This window comes from Stegostoma tigrinum, chromosome 16, assembly GCF_030684315.1.
Source record: "Stegostoma tigrinum isolate sSteTig4 chromosome 16, sSteTig4.hap1, whole genome shotgun sequence".
In the NCBI taxonomy this organism is placed as follows: Eukaryota; Metazoa; Chordata; class Chondrichthyes; order Orectolobiformes; family Stegostomatidae; genus Stegostoma; species Stegostoma tigrinum.
Genome location: NC_081369.1, coordinates 42,974,851 through 42,997,459, shown reverse-complemented (window position 1 = coordinate 42,997,459; position 22,609 = coordinate 42,974,851). Strand labels below are relative to the sequence as shown.

At 42.0% G+C, this 22,609-nt stretch overlaps 1 protein-coding gene across 1 annotated transcript in view; it reads left to right on the top strand.

Annotated features, from left to right (window-relative positions):
• LOC125459774 (golgin subfamily A member 4) overlaps nucleotides 1–22,609 on the top strand; it is a 709,733-nt gene that overhangs the window by 288,016 nt on the left and 399,108 nt on the right. Inside the window, exon 13 of the mRNA XM_048546606.2 lies at nucleotides 15,087–15,299. Coding sequence (XP_048402563.2) covers nucleotides 15,087–15,299 — 213 coding nt within the window. The remainder of the gene's footprint in view (nucleotides 1–15,086; nucleotides 15,300–22,609) is intronic.

The following is a 22,609-nucleotide window of genomic DNA, read 5'->3' as shown; positions in this document are numbered from 1 at the left end:
TGAATAATTCGAAGCAATAAAGTCATAAACATATATGTGACTTCTCATCAATCCAAGAAGTATAGTACAGAGCAACATAATATGCATAAAATATTAATAATCAGGTTTTTTGTATGGTATGGTTAAAAATGAAATACCACATGTATTTTATAAATGCAGTAAAGGGAAGAGGTTAACCAGAGAAAGAGTAGAGTCCACTAGGACCAAGGGAGCAACTTGTGTGTGAAGCCGCAGAATATTGGAAGGCGGTTGATTGAATACTTCCCTTCGGTCTTCAGGACAACATAAGTATGGAATTCAGAAAAAGGGACTATGAGGAGCTTGCACAATTTAACCTAGGAAATGGGGAGGCATTGGAGGCTCTGTCAGGCTTCAAAACAGACAAAGCCCCTGGACGGAATGATTTGCAGCCCAGGTTACTGTGGGAGATGAGGCAAGAAATTGCAGGAGCTCTAACACAAATTTTTAATTCCTCTCTGGCCACCGGGAATGTGCCAGAGGACGACAGCTAATGTGGTTCCACTTTTTAAAGAAGGATGGTAAGATGAAGCAGGAAATTACAGACCAGTGAGTCTCCCCTCAGTGGTAGGAAAACTATTGGAGAAAATTCTGAAGGAGCGAATTAATGTTTACTTGGAAGGACAGGAGTTAATTAGGGATGGTCAGCATGGCTTCATCAGAAGGTGGACGAGCCTAACAAATTTGTCTGAATTTTTTGAAAATGTGAACAAGTGAGGGAAGTTCACTTGATGTAGTTTATTTGGACCTTTTGAAAAGGTCCCACGTGGGACACTAACTGAGAAGGTTAAATTGTATGGAATTCAGGGAAACTTGATGAGGTAGATCAGAGACAGGCTTAGTAATAGCACATAAAGAGCAATGGTAGAAGGCTGTTTGAGTGACTGATGTTCAGCAGTGTACCACAAGAATCAGGACTGTACATCAGTAATATACATAAATGATATCGATGAAAATGTGGAGGGAATGCAAGCAAATTTGTAGATGATGCCAAGATAGGTATAATGGTTACTAACAAAGCAGATGGTTGTAGGTGAATAAAAAATATAGATGGGTTGGTGAGATGGGCGGACTAGTGGCAGATGGCATTAAAGCCTAATAAGTGCATGTTTCAGGTCTAGTGACTCTTCCTCAGAACAAGATGATGGAGTATTTAATGGATGGCAGGATACTGGATAGCTTAGAGTACCAGAGGGATCTTTGGGTAATTATTCACAGACTCCTGAAGTCAGAAGAGCACATGAATAGGATTGCTAAGGAGGCATATGGGACATTTGTTTTCATGAGTTGTGTCACAGAGTATAAGAGCAAGGAGGTAATATTGGATAAAAACTGCAAATGCTGTAAATCAGGAATAAAAACAAAGTTGCTGGAGAAGCACAGCAGGTCTGGCAGCATCTGCGAAGGGAAAACCAGAGTTAATGTTTCATGTCCGGCGACGTTTCCTCAGTTCTGAGGAACGGTCACCAGACCTAAAATGTTAACTTTGTTTTTTCCCTTCGCTGATGCTGCCAGACCTGTTGAACTTCTCCAGCAACTTTGTTTTTGTTTCTGAGGTATTGTTGGAGTTGTACAGAATGTTGGTTAGGCCACAGCTGGAGTAGTGTGTGCAATTCTGGTCACCCTCACTACAGGAAGGATGTCATAACATGAGATGGGATACAGAGGAGGTTCACCAGGGAGACGCCTGGGATGGAGAAATTAAGCTACAAAGAGAGACTAGATAGGGTTGGATTGTTTTCTTTGGGGCAGAAAAGACTGAGGGAGGACATGATTGACGTGCATTAGATAATGAGTGGTATGAACAGAGAGATTAGAGTGCAGCTATTCCCCTTGGTTGAAGGGTCAATCACGAGAGGGCTTGGTTTGAGGGTTAGGGATTCAGAAGTTTGGGAACATTCTTTTTTCACTCAATGGGTAGTGAGAATCTGGAACACAATGCCTGGGAAGGTAGTGGAGGCTGGAAACCTTACAACTTTAAAAAAGTTTTGGATGAGCACTTCAATTATCATAACATTCACGGATATGTGACAGGTGCTGGAAGTTGGGATTTGTGTGCTGTTAGTGGTATTCATGTTCGTGCAGACTCGATGGGTGAAGGGCCTTTTCTGCACTGAATAAATCTATAAATGAATTTTAAATGCAGCAGTGTCTTGTTGCAATATGCAGAGTGACATACAACAAAAACCTTTTACATCTTTACCTACTGTGCCATGGTTGAAACAATTAAATATGCACTGGCAATTAGGTCTTCACTTTGGCATATTTGATAACCCCAAAAAAGGTTGTGAGGATTGTAATATGCAGTAGACCTTGTTTACATTACAGGTGGTGTGCAACCTTTGTGCAGCCTGCTAATTTATTATTGTCATGTCCAACTAGAACAAAATGCTCTGTTTTATGGCTGCACTCCTCCGTGGGGATCCCAAAACCATGAAAGATCAGCACCAATTAAAAATAGCGTGCCCTCCTTATTTAAAATACCCTATGATTTCTTAGAGGGGTAGCTGCATTTTGACCGAACCAGTCAATTTCCATCACTTGTGGCATAGGGTACAAGAGCAAGGAGGTAACATTGGAGTTGTACAGAAAGTTTGTTCGGCCATGGCTGGAGTATTATTTCCTGTTATGGTTTTACAATTAATTTTAACTAGGAAAAGACAGAAAAATGGCACGATTGGCAGACAGCGACATCCTAATATATTTATACAGTGAAAACAAATGTTAGTACAACATTGGAGAGGAGGGGAGCCAGCAGACCATCTAAACTGACTCAGAATCATGTTTTTTAGTCTGGTGGCAGGCTGTTCTAGAAGCCAGGGTCAGCAATTACAGAAGTAGTAAGAATAATACCAGTCATTTAGATGGACTGAGCAGAAGGCCTGCTTTTGAGCACCGGCATTGTATCCTAAACATAAAAAGCATTAAATCATACAATATCCATGCAACATCCCCTTAAGGTGAGTTAGTGGTGTGATGTAATGTCACTCCGTTCGTAATCCAGTGTCCCAGCCTAATGTTTTGAGTTTAAGGATTCAAATCCCACAATGGCAGATGATGAAATTTGAATTCAATTTTAAAAATCAGAACTTAAAAAGCTAATCTGTTGGCAATCATGTAACCATTATCATTTGAGGGAAAACACCCATGTCCATTAGAAAAGGTAATCTGCCTTCCTCGCCAAGCCTGGCCCACATGTGACTCCAGCACCACAGCAATGTGGTTGACTCTTAACTCTTAACATTTATCTCTTATCAAATGGCTCCAACAAATCTCTCAGCTCAAGAACAGTTATGAGTGGATAATAAATGCAGGCTAGCCGACATTCAATATCCAACAAACAATTTTTAAAAAAGCCCTCACACCCTTATACAATCGCCAAGTCCTATCCATCACAGTATGTGACATTTCATGTTTTGTACCAATCCCAATATCCTGTCATACCATGTACCCCAACACTTGCCCCTGTACCTACTGCCCCATGATCCTTTAGAGCCCTGTGCTGACTCAGGTCCCCTCCACCCATCATCTTTGTGCTTCTACCAACCAGAATGTACCATAGGCAGATATTGGGATTCATGAAGAAATGAGATAAACTAAACTTTTACAAAATAAAGTTTAAAGCCTCTTTTACAGATTTCACTATATTGAAAAAAAGCATGTTTATAAAATTCCATTTACATTCCTTCAATGACAAAATACCTCATAACAACAAACATTTCATTCACATACACAATCTCCTTTAAAAATAAGCTTCACAATTCATAGTCACAGTTCAAATATTATTTTAGTAGCCAAATAATCTGCTCTGTCACATTTAGTTTGGCTGCATAGCTGTTACTGTATATATATACTGTCCAAGTGTGCACACTGGAATCATCAGCCATATTGTCAATGGATCATCCTTATAGCACAAGTAACCATCTTTTAGTTAGGTCATTGTTGAGGCAATTGCATACTACTGCATCCATATATGGGGGATTGGTTTGTGCACAAACCTGGAAATTATGAACAAACACCATGCCACACCATATTGACTGCTTTCACTTGTAGAGTATAACTTCCTGGCGCTTAATAAATTGTCCTAATATCACAATATCAATTGTCTCCCTGTCTAAAATGTATTATCTGGTCACAAAACATCTTATAGGACAGCAGATTTCCTTGTCTAAAGGACATTAGTGAACCAGTTTTGTTTTAACCACAATTAATAATTTTGTAGTCACTTTAATTAATACTAGCTTTTAATTCCCAATTTATTAATTAATTGAAGTCGGATCCACGAGTAACTGTGTTGGGACTTGAACCACATTCCCAGAGCATTAACCTGAGTTCCTAATTTATTAGACCAGTAAGAATACCATAGTGATTGGAACGAGGTCCCCCAAGTGGATCTCATAAAATATGAGTTCCGTGATTGGGGTTGTTGACCTAGTCTGATCAGGGAGTCCTGATTGACAGATGTGAACAGGAGTGTCAGGGATTCTGTTCACTTAAGGAGCCAGCTCTGAGTTAGTTGGGTCAGTGTTATGTACTGTGCATTTGTAAAGGGTGACTTGGTGACAGAATACTGGCCTTCGTGGAGTTATTTCATTGGCAACAAGAGAAAAGCATGTCCCTCAAGAGATTTGCTCGTGACAATCATCTTTGAGTTGGTGTAAGCATTCCTGGAATCATTCTGCTATTTGGAATCTTGACTTATTCGATCCAGCTGAAGACTGGTCCCAGTATGTGGAAAGAGTGCATTATTATTTCTGGGCAAATGACACTGGGACTTACAAAAAGCAACGATTAATTCTCCTGACAGCTTGTGGATCTGCAGCTTTTCCAGTTATTAAAAGCCTAACTTTTCCTTACACATCAGACTGTTAAACCCTTCAAGAGTTGACGGACATAGCGAAGGAGTATTACCACCCCAGGCTTCCTCTATTTCTGAGATGAGGTTAGTTTTACTCGGCAAATTCATATCAGGATTTTTGACGAGGTTAAAATGACTGGCAGTGCCATATGATTTTGGTTGAACCCTAAGTGAGATGCTGAGAAACTGTTTTGTATGTGCTATTAATGATGTGATCATACAAAAGCACCTGTTGCTTCAGCCCAACTAAACTTCAAACAGGCACTAAAACTGGCTTTATCATTGGAAAATGCGGCAAGTAGAACATATGAGTCACAGGGTACGCCAATGGAAGTGCACCCCTCGCCAGGCTAACTGAGATTGGGGGATGCCACTTGAGTGAAGGCAATTGCATGACATCACTCAGGATGTATCCTGAACAGGAGGACTCTAGATTAGTCCACAGCAAAACCCCAAAACAAAGTCAAACCTCAGCTAAATAGTTATATTCTCAAGGATCTGGGCTGGCAAACCATTGTAATTTTGGCTGATATGCAGATTCAAGACATCAAGAGCCCCACTGGGCCTGAATTGAGTAAACTAATTCATAGGCAGGTATCAAGGAGAGTGCATACCCCGGAAAGTCCACCTACAGCTAATCAGAACAATTAAATTGCTTAGCAACATCCAACTCAGAAATAATCAAAATAAACATCTAGTTAAATGGTTCTAATGGAGGTTGATACTAACACAGCTGTATCAATGATTGTGGAACCAGTCTTTACCAAAATTCACTCTTGACTCCAGCCTTTAAGTCTGCGTAAGACCACGTCTAGAATGAGGACCTATACCAGGGAACCCTAACTGATTAAGGATACAACTGCAGCTACGGTCTCTTATCAGATGGTGCTGGTTTAGTTACCACTAACTGTAGTCTTAAAGTCTTAGGTCCAAGCTTGATGGGACAAAATTGGTTGAAAAAGATTCAACTTGATTAGCTGTAATTTTTTCAGTTAGAAAATGGCTGCCTGAGTGAAGTGGTTTTTCAGAGGTTTTTCAGAAATATGCAGGGACTATCAAAGGGGCCAAGACCACCTTTTTTACCAAGAAGCAATTCCACAATTCTGCAAGGCCCACCAAGTGCCATCTGCCTTTTGTGCAAAATTAATGCAGAAATCGGGAGGCCATAAGCTAAGGGATCGTCAAACCAGCACAATTTGCAGAATGAGCAGCACAGGACCTACCTATTGTGAAGCCCAGTAGGTTAGTTCACCTTTTATTGGGATTTCAAACAAACAGTAAACTGCTTTTTTCAGCTGGATAAATACCCACTCCCTCACATAGAGGACTAATATGAAAAAGTGGTGAGGGTCTGTTGTTCATGGAGCTGGACATGAGCCTTGCGAACCTGCAATTGCGATTAGATGAGTGTTCCCAGACGTATGCAGCAAATGAAACCAATAAGAGTTTGTACCAATATACGACACTTTTTATTTATTCACTTGTGGGACATGTCCCATTGCTGGCCAGCCAGCATATTATGCCTATTCCTAGTTGCCCTTGAGAAAGTGGTGGTGAGCTGCCTTCTTGAACTGCTGCAGTCTACCTGCTGTGAGTTCACCCACAATGCCAGTAAGGTGGGAATTCCAGGATTTTGACCCAGTGACAATGAAGGAGTAGTGATATATTTCCAAGTCAGGATGGTGAGTGGCATCAAGGGGAATTTGGAGGTAGTGATGTTCCTTTATATCTGCCGCCCTGGTCTTTCAAGATGGAAGTGGTCATGCGTTTGCACGGTGTTGTCCTAGGATCTTTGGTGAATTTTGGGGTAGCATCAGCCTGTGCCATTTTCTAGCAGAACATTTTGACAAGATCTACCTCAAGTTGCCATTCATCTGGATGATATGCTAATAAACGGGAAGACTAATAAAGAGCATTTAAAGAACTTGGGTATAGTGCTTAAACATTTATCCATAGATGGTGTACATGTTTGGAGGGAAACGTTTGCATTTCAGATACCCCAAGTGACCTTTGTGGGCTGCAGAGTTGACAATACTGGGCTACACCCATTGGAAGATGAAATGCGGGCAATCAGTGATGACTCAGCTCCCATGTTTCTACTGGAGCTTAGATCCTTCCTTGGGTTTGTGAATTATTGTGGAAAATTCAGATGTAACCAGGCCTCCATCCTGGCCTCCGTACATCTGCTATTAAAAAAGGGACAGCCTAATGGTCTCATAACCAAAATGTAGACTTTAAGGAAATGAAGAAGCAGCTATCATCACCTAAGACATTGGCACACTACCATCCACATTGTGATGTTTTGCTGACATGCAGTGCCCCCCCTTATGCTATCACGGTCATCTTGATTCACTGGTGGCCCAGCAGAGAGAAATGCCCATTAGTGTACACGTCCCAGACTCTAGCTGATGCCCAGATAGAGGAGGTTTGGCAGTTTTAGATCATAGAAGATCATGGAATCCCTACAGTATGGAAACAGGCCCTTCAGCCCAACAAGTCCACACCGACTTCTTTGGTGTGACAAAGTTCCACCAGTCCCTACCAGAGCTACTTAAAGAGGACGGGGCTGTGCCACTAACAGCTTCAGGCCAAAATCAACAGTGGGCTCTTGTTCTGGATGCATGCAATTACAAGTCCAGGAGGCCAAGTGGCAAATGTGGATACATTGAGCTGCCATTCCACTGGCATACAGCACCAGTGGTGCCACCACCAGAAAAGTCTGTTCTGGTTTTAAACTTTCTGGAAATCTTTCTCTTCACCACTGACAATATCAGAGAGTGGACATCCTAGTAAAACTAAAACAGCTAGTAGTGATGGGGCAAACAAAAAGACCTTCGCAACCAGAAAGAGTGATTCTCCTGAGCAAAGATCTCCACCAGATACTGGCTGAATTTCACCAGGGTCATCCAGGGGTTTCAAAAATGAAAATGTTGGTGAGAAGTTGTACTTACTGGCCAGAATCGAATGCCGACGTAGCCACATTGGTGGGGCGGTACTCATGCCACCAAAGACAAAAATTAACGCCAACAGCTTCCCCACATTCATGGGAATAGCCAGGTACACCCTGGACTAGTTATATGTTGACAATGCTGGCCCTTTCATGGCTATTAGATCATAGAAGATCATGGAATCCCTACATGGCTATATGTTTTAGTCATGTGAATGCCCATTCAAAGTGGTTGGGCGTGCATAGAATTCATTTGCCCAACACGGGGACGACAATTAAAAAGTTGCAAGCATCTTTTGCAATACACAAACTCGCGGAAGTATTGGCCATAGAAAACAGGCCATCATTTACCGGCAGGGAACTTGAGTATTTCCTAAAGTCGATAGCATGCGGCATGTTTGGACAGCTCCATACCATCCATGGTCCAATTGGTCTGGGGGAAAGGGCAGACTAAACTTTGAAGGTAAGCTTAAAGAAACAGCCTATAGCTTCATTCATACCAAACTGGCCCGGTGCCTGTTTAACATACACCCAACTACAGGGACAGCTGTAGCAGAGTTGCTTATGGACAGAAGAATCCGCACCAGGTTAAACCTGATCTTCCCAGACCTCAGAGATAATGGGAACTGCAGATGCTGGAGAATCCAAGATAACAAAGTTTGGAGCTGGATGAACATACCAGGCCAGGCAGCATCTCAGGAGCACAAAAGCTGACGTTTCGGGCCTAGACCCTTCATCAGAGAGGGGGATGGGGAGAGTGTTCTGGAATAAATAGGGAGAGAGGGGGAGGGGGACCGAAGATGGAGAGAAAAGAAGATAGGTGGGGAGGTAGGGAGGGGATAGGTCAGTCCAGGGAAGACAGACAGGTCAAGGAGGTGGGATGAGGTTAGTAGGTAGGAAATGGAGGTGCAGCTTGAGGTGGGTGGAGGGGATAGGTGAGAGGAAGAACAGGTTAGGGAGGCGGAGACAAGCTGGGCTGGTTTTGGGATGCAGTGGGGGGAGGGGACTAGCTGGGCTGGTTTTGGGATGCAGTGGGGGAAGGGGAGATTTTGAAGCTTGTGAAGTCCACATGTGAACTCCCCCTCCCATTCCTTAGACGACATGTCCATCATGGGCCTCCTGCAGTGCCACAATGATGCCACCTGAAGGTTGCAGGAACAGCAACTCATATTCCGCTTGGGAACCCTGCAGCCCAATGGTATCAATGTGGACTTGAGGTTGAACAGGAAAAGCCCTTCATGTTAGCCTCACCCAGTGATGGGAATTGAACCCACACTCTTGGCATCACACCGTTTCCCAAGCCAATTGTCCAACCACAACAACAAAGTTGCTGAAAAAGCAGGTCTGGCAGCATCTGTGAAGAAAAAAATCAGAGTTAATGTTTTGGGGTCCAGTGATCCTAGGATTCTGAAGTAGGGTCTCTGGACCCAAAACATTAACTCTGATTTTTTTCTTCACAGATGCTGTCAGACCCGCTGAGCTTTTCCAGCAACTTTGTTTTTGTTCCTGATTTACAACGTCCACTGTTCTTTCGGTTTTTATTCAATTGTCCAGCCAACTGAGCTAAACCAACACCAGCTGATACAATACACTGGCTGGTGGTGCATGAATATTGCAAATCTAACTATTGAATATTTGATTATTTTTAAACAAAAACCTCCATTTTGTTATGGTGACAGTTTGAGATTTGCATTAATATAGACATCCTAATTTCTGGTTTCTTCAGGGTCATAATTGGCACCAAATGTAAATTCCCTTCATGGAATATAGCTAATTTTAAATTCACTTAAACTATTTGACACCTTCTATCTGGACAATTAAAGACTTCCAAAGTAATTATCTTTTAGTAACTGATTTGTTTTTGCCACAGATAACAGATCACATTGTTTTAGACCATTACAAAACAAAGCGGTAATATCTGGTTATTTTGTTGCAACTAGTTAATAAAGAATATTCAGAGAATTTTAAAACAAAACTTAATATTTGTTGTTAAATGTAAAATTGTTCCTAGGAGTGAAGATTATTTACTAAAATTCAAATTCATAATAGCCCCAGGCACACTATCAAATGCTAATTCATCCAGGAATACCACAACTGGATTTTATATTGTTGACAGCTGTTAATAATAGTTGCTTACTAAGGGCCATTCCTTCACTTCGTTCTTTCATTCAGTTTTATTTCAAGCATGTGCGAAACACTTTAAGTGAAGTAAGTTTGTCCCATAGCCTGTGGCATGACTGCATGGCAGATTAAACCTGCCAATCTGTGTGCGCAGAAAGCAAATATTGTGCACATTTTAATGTTACAGAAAATTGTCTCAGTATTACCAATGTTTTGGTAATTACTGTCCCACTTTTCTTCTAAGTTAGTATATGAAATTGAATACCTAGTTGCATTGAATGGCACTAATGAACTGCAGCAGTTCAAGCAGGCAGTTCACCTCTACTTCTCAAGGGTAACTAAGGATGGACAATAAATGCTGAGCTAGCCAGCCAAGCTCATATCTCTGAATATAAATACAGCATTTAGTTTTGAGCCTGAATATCTTTCCTGAATATGTCTTTTTTTTTAGCAATTAGGTGTTGTAAAATTAGGCCTACACTTAGGTTTTGTTTTGCCTTGTATCGAAACTCTTCAAAATTTAGATATGCTAGCTGCTATAGTACTGCATGTTTCTCTTGATACAATTCCAAGTCAGGAGTATTATTTGGATGGGAACTTGCAGGTGATACCATTCCCATGTATCTGCTGCCAATGTCCTTCTAAGCATTAGACGCCATAGGTTTGGAAGATGCTGTTTATGTAGTTTTGAGGATTTGTTGGAGTGCATCTTGTACATACTGCTGCCATTACACACCAATGGTGGAGGGAGTGAATGTTGACAATCTTAGATGGGGTGCAAATCTGTTGGCTGCCAATCTGTGGTATGTCAATCTGTGGGCTGCTGATGTTCTGAATGGTGTCAACCATCTTGAATGCAATTGGATATGCATTCCAGGAAACTGGAGAGTACTCCATCATTGCCCTGATGTGAGTCCTATAGATTATGGACAAGCTTTGAAGAATCAGGAAATGAGTTACTCATTGTAGAATTCCCAGCCTCTGATGTGCTTGTGTAGCTACAATATTAATAAATTTGGTCCATTTTCTAATTGGTTTCTGATTGATGATAAACCCAAGCATGTTGACAGTTGTACTGCCATTGAAATTCAAGGGATAAACATTACCTGGCCCTTATGTGACACAAATTTACTTGCCACTCATCAGCGAAAGCCTGAATGTTTTGGAGGATTTGCAGTGCTTGGACATGTCTGCTTCATTATCTGAGGAGTCACTTGAATTTTATGCAATTAGTTTCATAGCTGCCCTGCCTGACCTGAGCAGCATACAAACAACAAGGTTTGTCTGCCTTCAAGAGCAGTTTGACACGGGGGTACACTTTTATTCATCCTTCAGCTGTAGTTTTAGCTCTGAAGGTAACACTACCAAGCTACTGGCACTGTAACTGTACTGACAACTCTGGGGTGCTATCCTTATTTGGGCAAGAGTCCTTGTGGCAACCACTTAATTTGTTGTAACTAGTATAATACTACCATAAAATAGCTTCAGGGTTCTACTGTCCAGTAGATCCTGAGGCGACTTCGTGTCAGAAAAGCTTTTTTTTTCTGATGAAGGGTCTAGGCCCGAAACGTCAGCTTTTGTGCTCCTAAGATGCCGCTTGGCCTGCTGTGTTCATCCAGCTCCACACTTTGTTATCTCGGATTCTCTAGCATCTACAGTTCCCATTATCTCTGATCATTATTACTGATCTGTTAGTATTAGAAAATGTCTCTTGAACTAGTTTTATATGTTACATCTCAATGTCATTTTAAAATAAATTCCATTTAGATATCAAAGTTAAATTCTTGTGAGACTGTTGGGTGAGTTTGTTCAAACATGCAAATATAAAGCAGTTAAAAAGAAAAACAAAGCTTTTATTAATTTGAAAATAAAAGTTGGAGAGGAAAATAAAAAGGGATCTCCATTTGTCCCTGAGAAGTTAGTGCACACTTATACAACAGATTTTAATTATGTGTCTTATTAGCAGACAGACATTAAAGGATTTCTAGCTCAGGCTGAAAGTGAGAACATAGTGCTGAGAGCTTGTAAATTGGAACTGAATACTAAGGTAAATATGTGGGAAAATATATTTTAATTTGCTTTTATGTTATTAAAAAAGTAATTTTTTAAAATTACATTAGTACCCCTCATTTTCTAGTGTCCTCACAGATAAAAGAAAATATTCCCTGCTTTCACTGTATACGCATATGATTGGTTGATTATTTGACCTGTTATTCCAGCTGTTATCACTCTCAGGATTGTTCCGTAAATGCTGACTAAATGAAGATAATCGGTCACGCTCATTGCATGGCTCACTTAGATTTGTTAGAAGTGGCATTCATTCATATGCAGGGATCCATCCTCTGCAGGAAAGTCATTCGCCTTTCTTGAATTACCCAATACCAAGTGCCAGGGCAGTCTATAGTTCCCCTTTGCCTTCTCCATCACACATCTCAGCCAAACAAAGTCAATTTTTGCCAAAACATCAGCACGCTTTTCTCCTGCAGTGTAGATTGTTGTGACTATTTAGAGGTTTGCATTCTTGAATTTGCCTGACAAGTACAAGATGAAGAGCTTTAGTAATTATTGAAATAATATTCATTTATTTATTTGTTCATTGATTCATCATAGATTGTGGGTGTCACTGGCTAGACAGCATTCACTTACCATTCCTAGTTGCTCTTGAACCATTGTAGTCCTTGAGGTGCAAGGGCACTCATAGTGCTATTGGGAAGGGAGTTCCAGGATTTTGCCTTTGCATCAATATAGTTCCAATATAATTAAAGTGAAGTGCTGCTTATCTTAAATAGAAATCTAAACAGAAAGTGCTGGGGAATCTCAGCAGTTCTGGCATCAGTGGTGGGGATGCTGTTGGAGAAGATACGAAGAGACAGATTTATTCACATTTGGAAGCAAATGGACTCATTAGTGATAGGCAACATGAGTTTGTGTGGGAAGGTCATGTCTCACCAAATTTGGTTGAGTTTTTTGAGGAGATGACAAGAATGACTGATGAAGCAGGAGCAAAAGATGTCATTACCATGGACTTTAAAAGGCATTTAATAACATACTTCATGGCAAGCTGGTACAGAAGATTAGAGTTTCATGGGATCTGGGATGAACTGGCTAAATGGGTACAAATTGGTTTGGTCACAGAAGACAGAGAGTAGCGGTGGAAGAGTGTTTTTTTGAAATGGAGATCAATAACTAGTGCTGTTACACAGAAATCAGTGGTGGCACCTTTATTATTTATGATATATATAAATGATCTAGAGCAAAATATAGGTGGTCTTATCCGTAACTTTGTGGATGATACCAAAATTGGCAGAGTTGCAGATACGGCGAAGGATTGACAAAGGATGAAACAGAATGTAGATAGATTACAGATTTGAACAGAGAAATGGCAGATGGAGTTTAATCTAGACAAATGAAAGGTGATGCATTTTGGAAGATCAAAAATCAGGTCTGACTTACACCAGAAACGACAGAACCCTTCAGCACATTGACATACAGAGGGTTCTGGGCATACAGGTCCACAGATCCCTGAAACTGGCAACACAGCTTAATAAGGTGGTCAAGAAAGCATACAGCATGCTTGGCCTCATCATCGGGGCATCAAATATAAAAGTTCGCATATTACAGCTGTACAAAACTTTAGTTGGGCCACATTTAGAATATTGTATGCAGTTCTGGTTGCCACACTTCCAGAAGGATGTGGATGCTTTACAAAGGGTGCAGAGAAGGTTTATCAGGATGTTGCCTGATCTGGAGGGATTTAGTTATGAGGAGCAGTTAGATAAACTTGGATTGTTTTCACTGGAAAGATGGAGGCTGAGGGGTGACCTGATAGATGTCTACAATATTATGAGAAGCATAGATAGGGTAGAAAAGTTAACTACAAGAGGGCACAGGTTCAAGGTGAGGGACGGAAAGTTTAGGGGAGAAGTGTGGGGAAAGTGGATGGTGGAGGATGGTGGGCAACTGGAATGCACTGCCATTGGAGGTAGTGGTAACAGACATGTTAGCAACATTTAAGGCTTACCTTGAAAGGCACATGAACAGAAGGCAAACAGAGGGATAGAAACTGCATATGGATAACAAGTAGTGTGTCTAAATAAGGATTAGCAATTAGCACAGGCTTCATGGGCAGAAGGGCTTGTTCCTGTGTTCTATTGTGTTGTATTGTATTATACTTTAGGTAAAAGTTTTCCGATCGCAGTGATAATGAAACTACTAGCATTTACATCATTACTCCTCTGAAACTGGCAGCAACTTCTGGAGTCTGCATATGCAGTGCTCAACATAAAATTCAGAAGTTGCACATTGCCGTCACTGAATCCATACCTTTCTAGATGGCACATTATTGAGACCCTGCAGAATACAGCCAAGTAGAAAACCATCGAACTGATGTTGTACACGCACTGTTGCACACTTGGTCTTTCTTCAAAAATACTAGAACAAGTATGCCTTTTTAATGACCTACAATTGAGATTTTAATGGTCTAATAAGTTCATAATTATATTAAACACCTCACTGGCCCAAAAAGAGCGACAACATATTTGTTTAATATCACATTTTCCCACTATTAGAAAGAAATCCTCACATATGTTTTAACATAATTTTTTTACAATATTTTAACTTCTACCTGAATCCCAACTATATGTGTAAATCATTTATTTTACCAATTAAATCGTTTGAAAATTAAAAGAGCAGACATCTAGTGCTGTTATCTTCCTGGCTTATTATATATTAGAATTCTTCAATATGATTGGCAGTTTGTGCTTCTTAATGATATCATGTTTGCTGGACCCAAGAAGATATCCTTGCCTTGGCAACAAATTCAAAATAACATTGAAGAAAGGGATGCCGATGCCATGGAAACCCTCAGATCTTTGAGGGCTTTCTTTCAAGTCTAATTAAATAATGTTGCTTGGTCACTGACTGTAAAGTACACCTCACTGTCTTCAACATATTTAGAATTTTTGTTGTTTACTAATATGCAAGGTAGGTGCTGGAACCAGAGTAACATCTATACTTACTTTCTTCGCAACAGAAGGTCATTTAGGTTAAAATATCATAATAGGTTATAGAGAAAGAGAATACTTAGACATTAAAATTTGATTGTACCATTTATTCATCGAGTGATTTTTGTTTGTACCGTAGATTGTAAACCTCACTGCCGCACTTCAGGATCTTGAACAGTCTTCTCGAAATGCTAATTCAGCTTTAGCAGCTGAGGCAGCACAAAAATACAAAGAATTAGTGTCTACGAGAGAAGAGCTTGAGAAGAAATTAGCAGAAACCCAGGCAGAACTCAGTGAAAAAGATGGGACCATATGTAGACTACATGCACAAGTACAGAACGACAGCCTATGGGTGAGAGATATAGAACATTGGTCTTGATAAGTACAATCAATTAAATGAAGAAACAGTAACTGTGCAGATGTAATTATAATGTAATTTAACTATATTCACACAAAAAAACACTGCTCCATAGAATCTCATTAATGTTTTTCTTCTGAAATAACTTTTTGTGAATGTTTAACCTGAATGCGGCAAGTTGATTTATCTTGTTGTCGAGTGGCAGGATTTGTTTTATTTGCATCCTTAGGTTAGATTGTAAACTTAAAATTTGTTAAAAAGAAGGCAATATGGTTTTAAGTCATTTTTAAAATCTGATTGTATTTGAACCATGGCTAATTACCCTAAAATATTTGAGTGCTCGCTCATTGCTGTTTTACCTGTCTTTTATTCCTACGCTATCTCTTAAATAATTCTTCAAGTATTTAAGTAAAGCCTTTTTAGCACAAAATCTTGCTCAGCTTTCGGTGTAGAAAAATGTCCCAAAATGTTTCAGAGACAAAATAAATGGATGCTAAGCCACAAAATGAGCATTTGGCAAGCTGAGAACAAAAACTCTTGTTTCCTTAAAACCCATGTCTTTGACTATTTGATGAAATTCCAGCGTGCGACATCTAAATAGATGGCTCAAGGTGTACTGGTGAATGGTGTACAATGGGAGAAGGGATAACAAAAGCCTGACTTGTAAGAATGGAGAAACCATGGAGGGTTCTCGTACAGTTTGTGCAGGTGACAGAGATTGGGAGAAGAAATAAAAACTGAAAAAATCTGTGGTTGCTGTAAATCAGAGCCAAGAAGAGAAATTTTTGGAAAATCTCAGGAGGTCCAGCAGCATCTCTGGGGAAAAATCAGAGTTCATGTTTCAGGTCCAGTAACCCTTCTTCATAACTCAGGAAAACTGAGGAGTTAATAAAATGTGAGGCTGGATGAACACAGCAGGCCCAGCAGCATCTCAGGAGCACAAAAGCTGACGTTTCGGCCTAGACCCTTCATCAGAGAGGGGGATGGGGTGAGGGTTCTGGAATAAATAGGGAGAGAGGGGGAGGCGGACCGAAGATGGAGAGAAAAGAAGATAGGTGGAGAGGAGAGTATAGGTGGGGAGGTAGGGAGGGGATAGGTCAGTCCAGGGAAGACGGACAGGTCAAGGAGGTGGGATGAGGTTAGTAGGTAGGAGATGGAGGTGCGGCTTGAGGTGGGAGGAAGGGATGGGTGAGAGGAAGAACAGGTTAGGGAGGCAGAGACAGGTTGGACTGGTTTTGGGATGCAGTGGGTGGAGGGGAAGAGCTGGGCTGGTTGTGTGGTGCAGTGGGGGGAGGGGACGAACTGGGCTGGTTTTGGGATGCAGTGGGGGAAGGGGAGATTTTGAAGCTGGTGAAGTCCACATTGATACCATTGGGCTGCATGGTTCCCAAGCGGAATATGAGTTGCTGTTCCTGCGACCTTCGGGTGGCATCATTGTGGCACTGCAGGAGGCCCATGATGCTCATGTCATCTAAGGAATGGGAGGGAGAGTGGAAATGGTTCATGACTGGGAGGTGCAGTTGTTTATTGCGAACCGAGCGGAGGTGTTCTGCAAAGCGGTCCCCAAGCCTCCGCATGGTTTCCCCAATGTAGAGGAAGACACACCGGGTACAATGGATGCAGTATACCACATTGGCAGATGTGCAGGTGAACATTTGCTTAATATGGAAAGTCATCTTGGGGCCTGGGATAGGGGTGAGGGAGGAGGTGTGGGGGCCAGAGTAGCATTTCCTGCGGTTGCAGGGGAAGGTGCCGGGTGTGGTGGGATGGAGGGCAGTGTGGAGCGAACAACGGAGTCAAGGAAAGAGTGGTCTCTCCGGAAAGCGGACAAGGGTGGGGATGGAAAAATGTCTTGGGTGGTGGGGTCGGATTGTAGATGGCAGAAGTGTCGGAGGATAATGCGTTGTATCCGGAGGTTGGTGGGGTGGTGTGTGAGAACGAGGGGGATCCTCTTTGGGCGGTTGTGGCGGGGGCGGGGTGTGAGGGATGTGTTGCAGGAAATGCGGGAGACACGGTCAAGGGCGTTCTCAACCACTGTGGGGGGAAGGTTGCGGTCTTTGAAGAACTTGGACATCTGGGATGTGCAGGAGTGGAATGCCTCATCGTGGGAGCAGATGCGGTGGAGGCGGAGGAATTGGGAATAGGGGATGGAATTTTTGCAGGAGGGTGTGTGGGAGGAGGTGTATTCTAGGTAGCTGTGGGAGTCGGTGGGCTTGAAATGGACATCAGTTACAAGCTGGTTGCCTGAGATGGAGACTGAGAGGTCCAGGAAGGTGAGGGATGTGCTGGAGATGGCCCAGGTGAACTTGAGGTTGGAGTGGAAGGTGTTGGTGAAGTGGATGAACTGTTCGAGCTCCTCTGGGGAGCAAGAGGCGGCGCCGATACAGTCATCAATGTACCAGAGGAAGAGGTGGGGTTTGGGGTCTGTTTTGGCTGCGGTAGAGGGACTGTTCCACATAACCTACAAAGAGGCAGGCATAGCTGGGGCCCATGCGGGTGCCCATGGCCACCCCCTTTGTCTGTAGGAAGTGGGAGGATTCGAAAGAGAAGTTGTTGAGGGTGAGGAGGAGTTCGGCATCGGCGGAAGGGGACTGGTCGGGCCTGCGGGACAGGAAGAAGCGGAGGGCCTTGAGGCCATCTGCATGCGGAATACAGGTGTATAGGGACTGGACATCCATGGTGAATATGAGGTGTTGGGGGCCAGGGAATTGGAAGTCCTGGAGGAGGTGGAGGGCGTGGGTGGTGTCACGGACGTAGATAGGGAGTTCCTGGACCAAAGGGGAGAAAATGGAGTCCAGATAGGTGGAGATGAGTTCGCTGGGGCAGGAACAGGCTGAGACAATGGGTCGACCAGGGCAGGCAGGTTTGTGGATTTTGGGAAGGAGATAGAAACGGGCTGTGCGGGGTTGGGGAACAATGAGTTTGGAGGCTGTAGGTGGGACGTCCCCTGAGGTGATGAGGTCATGAATGGTGTTGGAGATGATGGTTTGGTGCTCGGGTGTGGGGTCATGATCAAGGGTGTCATGGAGATTTTCTGAGGAGTGACACTTCATACAAATTACCATTCAGTTCCTTTTTTACAAAAGGAGAGAGCTCAGCAGTTCTAGCAGGAGAATCTGATCAGGGCTCCTTCAGAATTATGGGAGTCAGATAAGTGCCGAGGAGGCAGAGGATTCATGATTGGGAGGAGGATCAATCTCAAAGGGATGAAGGGCTCCAGAGAAGATAAAGACAGTGAGGGGAAGAGGTTGCGTCTGTATCAAGTGAACAAAAGATTGAGCGTAGAGCAGGTGAAGGAGTCAGTTGGTCAGTTTGGAGTAGAGTAAGCACAGATCAGGGGAAAGGATCTCTGATTCTGAGTGGACAAAGGTTTGCAGGAGAGTGGGAGCCAGGTCTGGAGCAGGGTAGGGTGGGTTCGATCCACAGCAGGGTAAATGGGGCCAGGTCTAGTTTTGGGGCTTGGAGTTCATGCTCAGTGGTGAGAGAACGGATTCAGGTCTGGAGCGAGTAGGACGGGGAACTGGCCTGACAGCTGGGAAGGCGTCTCAGGTCTGGAGCAAGTGGAAAAGGAAACAGTTTTGGTGCCGTGGAAGAGGGTTTTATGTTTGGCAGCAGTGGAAGGTTGAATGGGCCAGGTATTGGGGAAGGGGGAAATGTCAGGTCAGGAGTATCAGGTCCAATGGAGTTTCAGGTCAGGGCTTGTTTGGTGTGAGGTATGTGGGTTTTGTTGAATAGTTATTCAGGAATTAGGCTCTGTATTTAATAGCCTAATCTTTGCTGAGGAACTATGTACTGAACCCAATTGAATTCGATACTTTTGGAGAATTCCGAGTATAGAGAAATTGTTCAGCATAATTTTTAATTTCCCTGGCAATCCCTTCAGAATATGCAACGGTGGAGATTTTGCAGTGTCCCCAAGTGCAACTCCCATCTACATTGGAATAATGACTGTCTGGCCATCGAAAAATCCGGGTCAACATACCCATGCTTCTATTGTCCCTTTATTCCATGAGCTATAACTTTTATCACAAGTCTTATCAATTGAATTTTGGGACCTCATGAATATCATATCAACAGTATTGCCCTTATCAACACTCTCTGCTACCTCTTCAAAACCTCCAGCAGGTCAGTTGAACACTATTTTGCTTTATCAAATCAATGCTGGCTCTTCCAAATTAACTAATACTTTTCCATGTGACTGTTAATCTCATCCAAATAATTGTTTCTAGAATTTTCTCCCATCACCAAAGTTGAACTGACCAATCTGTAAATGCTGAGCTTATCTTTACGACATTTTTTTAAAACAAGGACATATTGTTTGCAATCCTGCAGTCCTCCAGCACCACCCCGGCTCAGGAAAGTGTGGAAGATTATTGTCCATGCCTCTACAAATTCCACTTTCACTTCTTTCATCCGTGTATGCATCTGATCCAGTCCTAGTGCCTTATTAATTTTAAATATTGACATTTTGTTCAATTAATCTTCCTTATCAGTTTTAAACCTTCTAATAACTGAGTTTCCTCATTTGCCACCATAGCCTGGGCAACATCTGCCTCATAAGTAAGATCAGATGCAAATTATTCATTTAAAACCTCATCCATGCCATCCTCCTCGCATTTTTAAATCCCCTTTCTAGTCTAATCTGCCCCACTCCTCCTTTTACCACTCTTTTCCTATTTATGTGCTATAGGTGACTTTGGAATTTCACTTTATGTTAGAAAACAGTCTTGCTACAATTCCTCTGATGAAGGGCCTAGGCCCGAAACGTCAGCTTTTGTGCTCCTGAGATGCTGCTTGGCCTGCTGTGTTCATCCAGCTTCACACTTTGTTATCTTGCTCCAATTCGTTTCCACTTGCCTTTGTTCCCTCTCTTCCGAAACTTCTATATTCATCTGCTTCTCAGCTGTAATTTCTACTTGATACCTATCAAAAGCACATATTTTCTTCTTTAATTTCTTTTCCATCTCCTTCGTCATCCAGGGAGATCTGGATTTGTTTGCCTTCCCTTTTCCTTTTGAGGGAATGTACCTTAAGTATCCAATCCTTCTTCTGTTTAAAGGTGTTTGGCTGCATGCCCACTGTTTTGCCTTTTTCAATCTTTAGTTCCTGCCTGTCTGGCTCAACTGCATTATTACCCCATTGAAGTGAACTCTTCAGTTTTTGATTATTCTTACTCTAGACTGTGCATTGTCACTTTCTCACCACCATGCTAAAGTTTATGATGCAATGACCACTGTACATTGAAAGTTCCTTCACTGACACCTGATCTACTTGACCACCTCATTCCCAAGATCAGTTCTAGTAGTACCTACTATCTTGTTTTATTGGACATATTCTGCTGTAGGAAATTTTCCTAAATACAATCTAATAATGCTTGTCCCTTGCTTCCCTTAAATTACCATTATCCTAATTTATGTCTAGGTATTTAAAGATCCCATGATAACCACTCTATAATATGATCTGTAATTTCCTTGCAGATTTGTTCTTCTACATCCTTCCCAGTAGTGTGTGATCTTTGGGTTACACCTAGCGTGTAAGTGTACCTATTTTGTTAACTCTACCCAAATAGATTCTGTCTTAGAATCTTCTGGGATATCGTTTTTCAGCATTACAGTAATCTCTTTAAATAAGAATATTATTTCTGTTTTCCCTTTACTATCCTCTTTGAACACCTTGTAACCAGCAATATCCATCACCCCAGCCCTGCCCTTCCTTGAGCCATGAGTCTGTTATCACCATAAATCATGATCTCACATGGCAATCTGCCAAAGGGGCAAAGAAATTGGTGGCTCAGAAAATCAACCTGCACTATTTTTCTGGATACTATATGGTCTCCTAAGTAATCTTTGAAAAAATTCATTAATGCAGCCTGGGTGTCATTGACAAGGCCAGTGTTTGTTACACATTGTTAATTGCCCTTGCAAAGGTACCAGAACTACTGCCATCAATCTCTCCAACTTCCACAGCGATGTTAGATGTGGAGTTAAATATGGCAGCCAGAAAATATGCACTCATTTTAGATGAATGTAAGTTATGTTGGAAACAAAAACAGAAATTGCTGGAAAAGTTCAACAAATCTGGCAGCATCTGTGAAGAGAAATCAGAGTTAAAATTTCGGGTTGAGTGACTGTTTCTCAAAACAGTTCTTTCAGCTTTTATTTAGAATGCCATGTTGGTGTAGGGAAAAATAAATCAACCTAATAAATAAATATAAATGGATGGTGTGTGTGTGTGTGTGTGTGTGTGTGTGTGTGTGTGTGTGTGTGTGTGTGTGTGTGTGTGTGTGTGTGTGTGTGAGAGAGAGAGAGAGAGAGATTTGCATGCTTTTTTGTAGAGCCCCATTTGAGCTTTCTGATGTGGAGTGTGATACACCAAAATGATCATCCAGATCTCATGAGTTGACCAGGCTCATTAAAAGTCAACTGAAGTATTTGTCCAAATAAAGGGACAGCAAAAACTGTCTTGATACAGGAGTATAAGGCTTTACTGGGGCTTTCCAAAGGGGAGATGGATACACTGACCTGCCAGCAAGCAATTTCTGTAGAACACAATACAGCTTTCTAAAACAGACTGGGAGCTGAGGAGACAAGCACCGCAAGTCTCCAATTAACCTTTGATGAGCTCATTATCAGGTTTCAGAGGAACAATTTTAAATTTTCAATACCTAGGCATGAGGAACCTGCAATGTCTGAGACATATCGTACTGCAGCTGTCACGAACAGAGCAGAACACCTTGAGGGCTAACGGATACTGGTCTACACAGTTAAGAAACCGGGAATAATGTTCAACTGTTCAACTCATGACAGTGATCACTGATGCTGAGAAGCTTGTATTTATAATTGAATGGGGAGACTCATAAGACGCACATGAGGCAGTTGACGTCAGTTGCACAGTGCATGTTTGCAAAGCATGCCTTCGTGAACTATTGACACATATAAAGTATAAATTGGATATGCTTTTGACAGAGCCACAAGAAGAAGCATAAGCAGAAGGGACCCCTGGTCATGAGAAGGTTAGAACAGCACAGAAAGGGCTGCATGAAAAAGGGTGTCGTCCTAGACATCAGATGTACCACCAAATAGTCAGTTATCTTCAAGGGAAAGACCACTGGTACCCTTGGAGACTATCGGTAGAATCTGTCCTTTCTGCCGGTGACAAGAAAAAGATAATTGGTCAAATAAGCCCTGCAGAGATACGTATCTTAGCAATTAAATGCTGGGGAAGAGGGTCTATTAGGGATTTACAATTCATCAGGAATTAATTAGTCAATTAATGGTAACTTAAGGGTCTCAACATACCAGGCC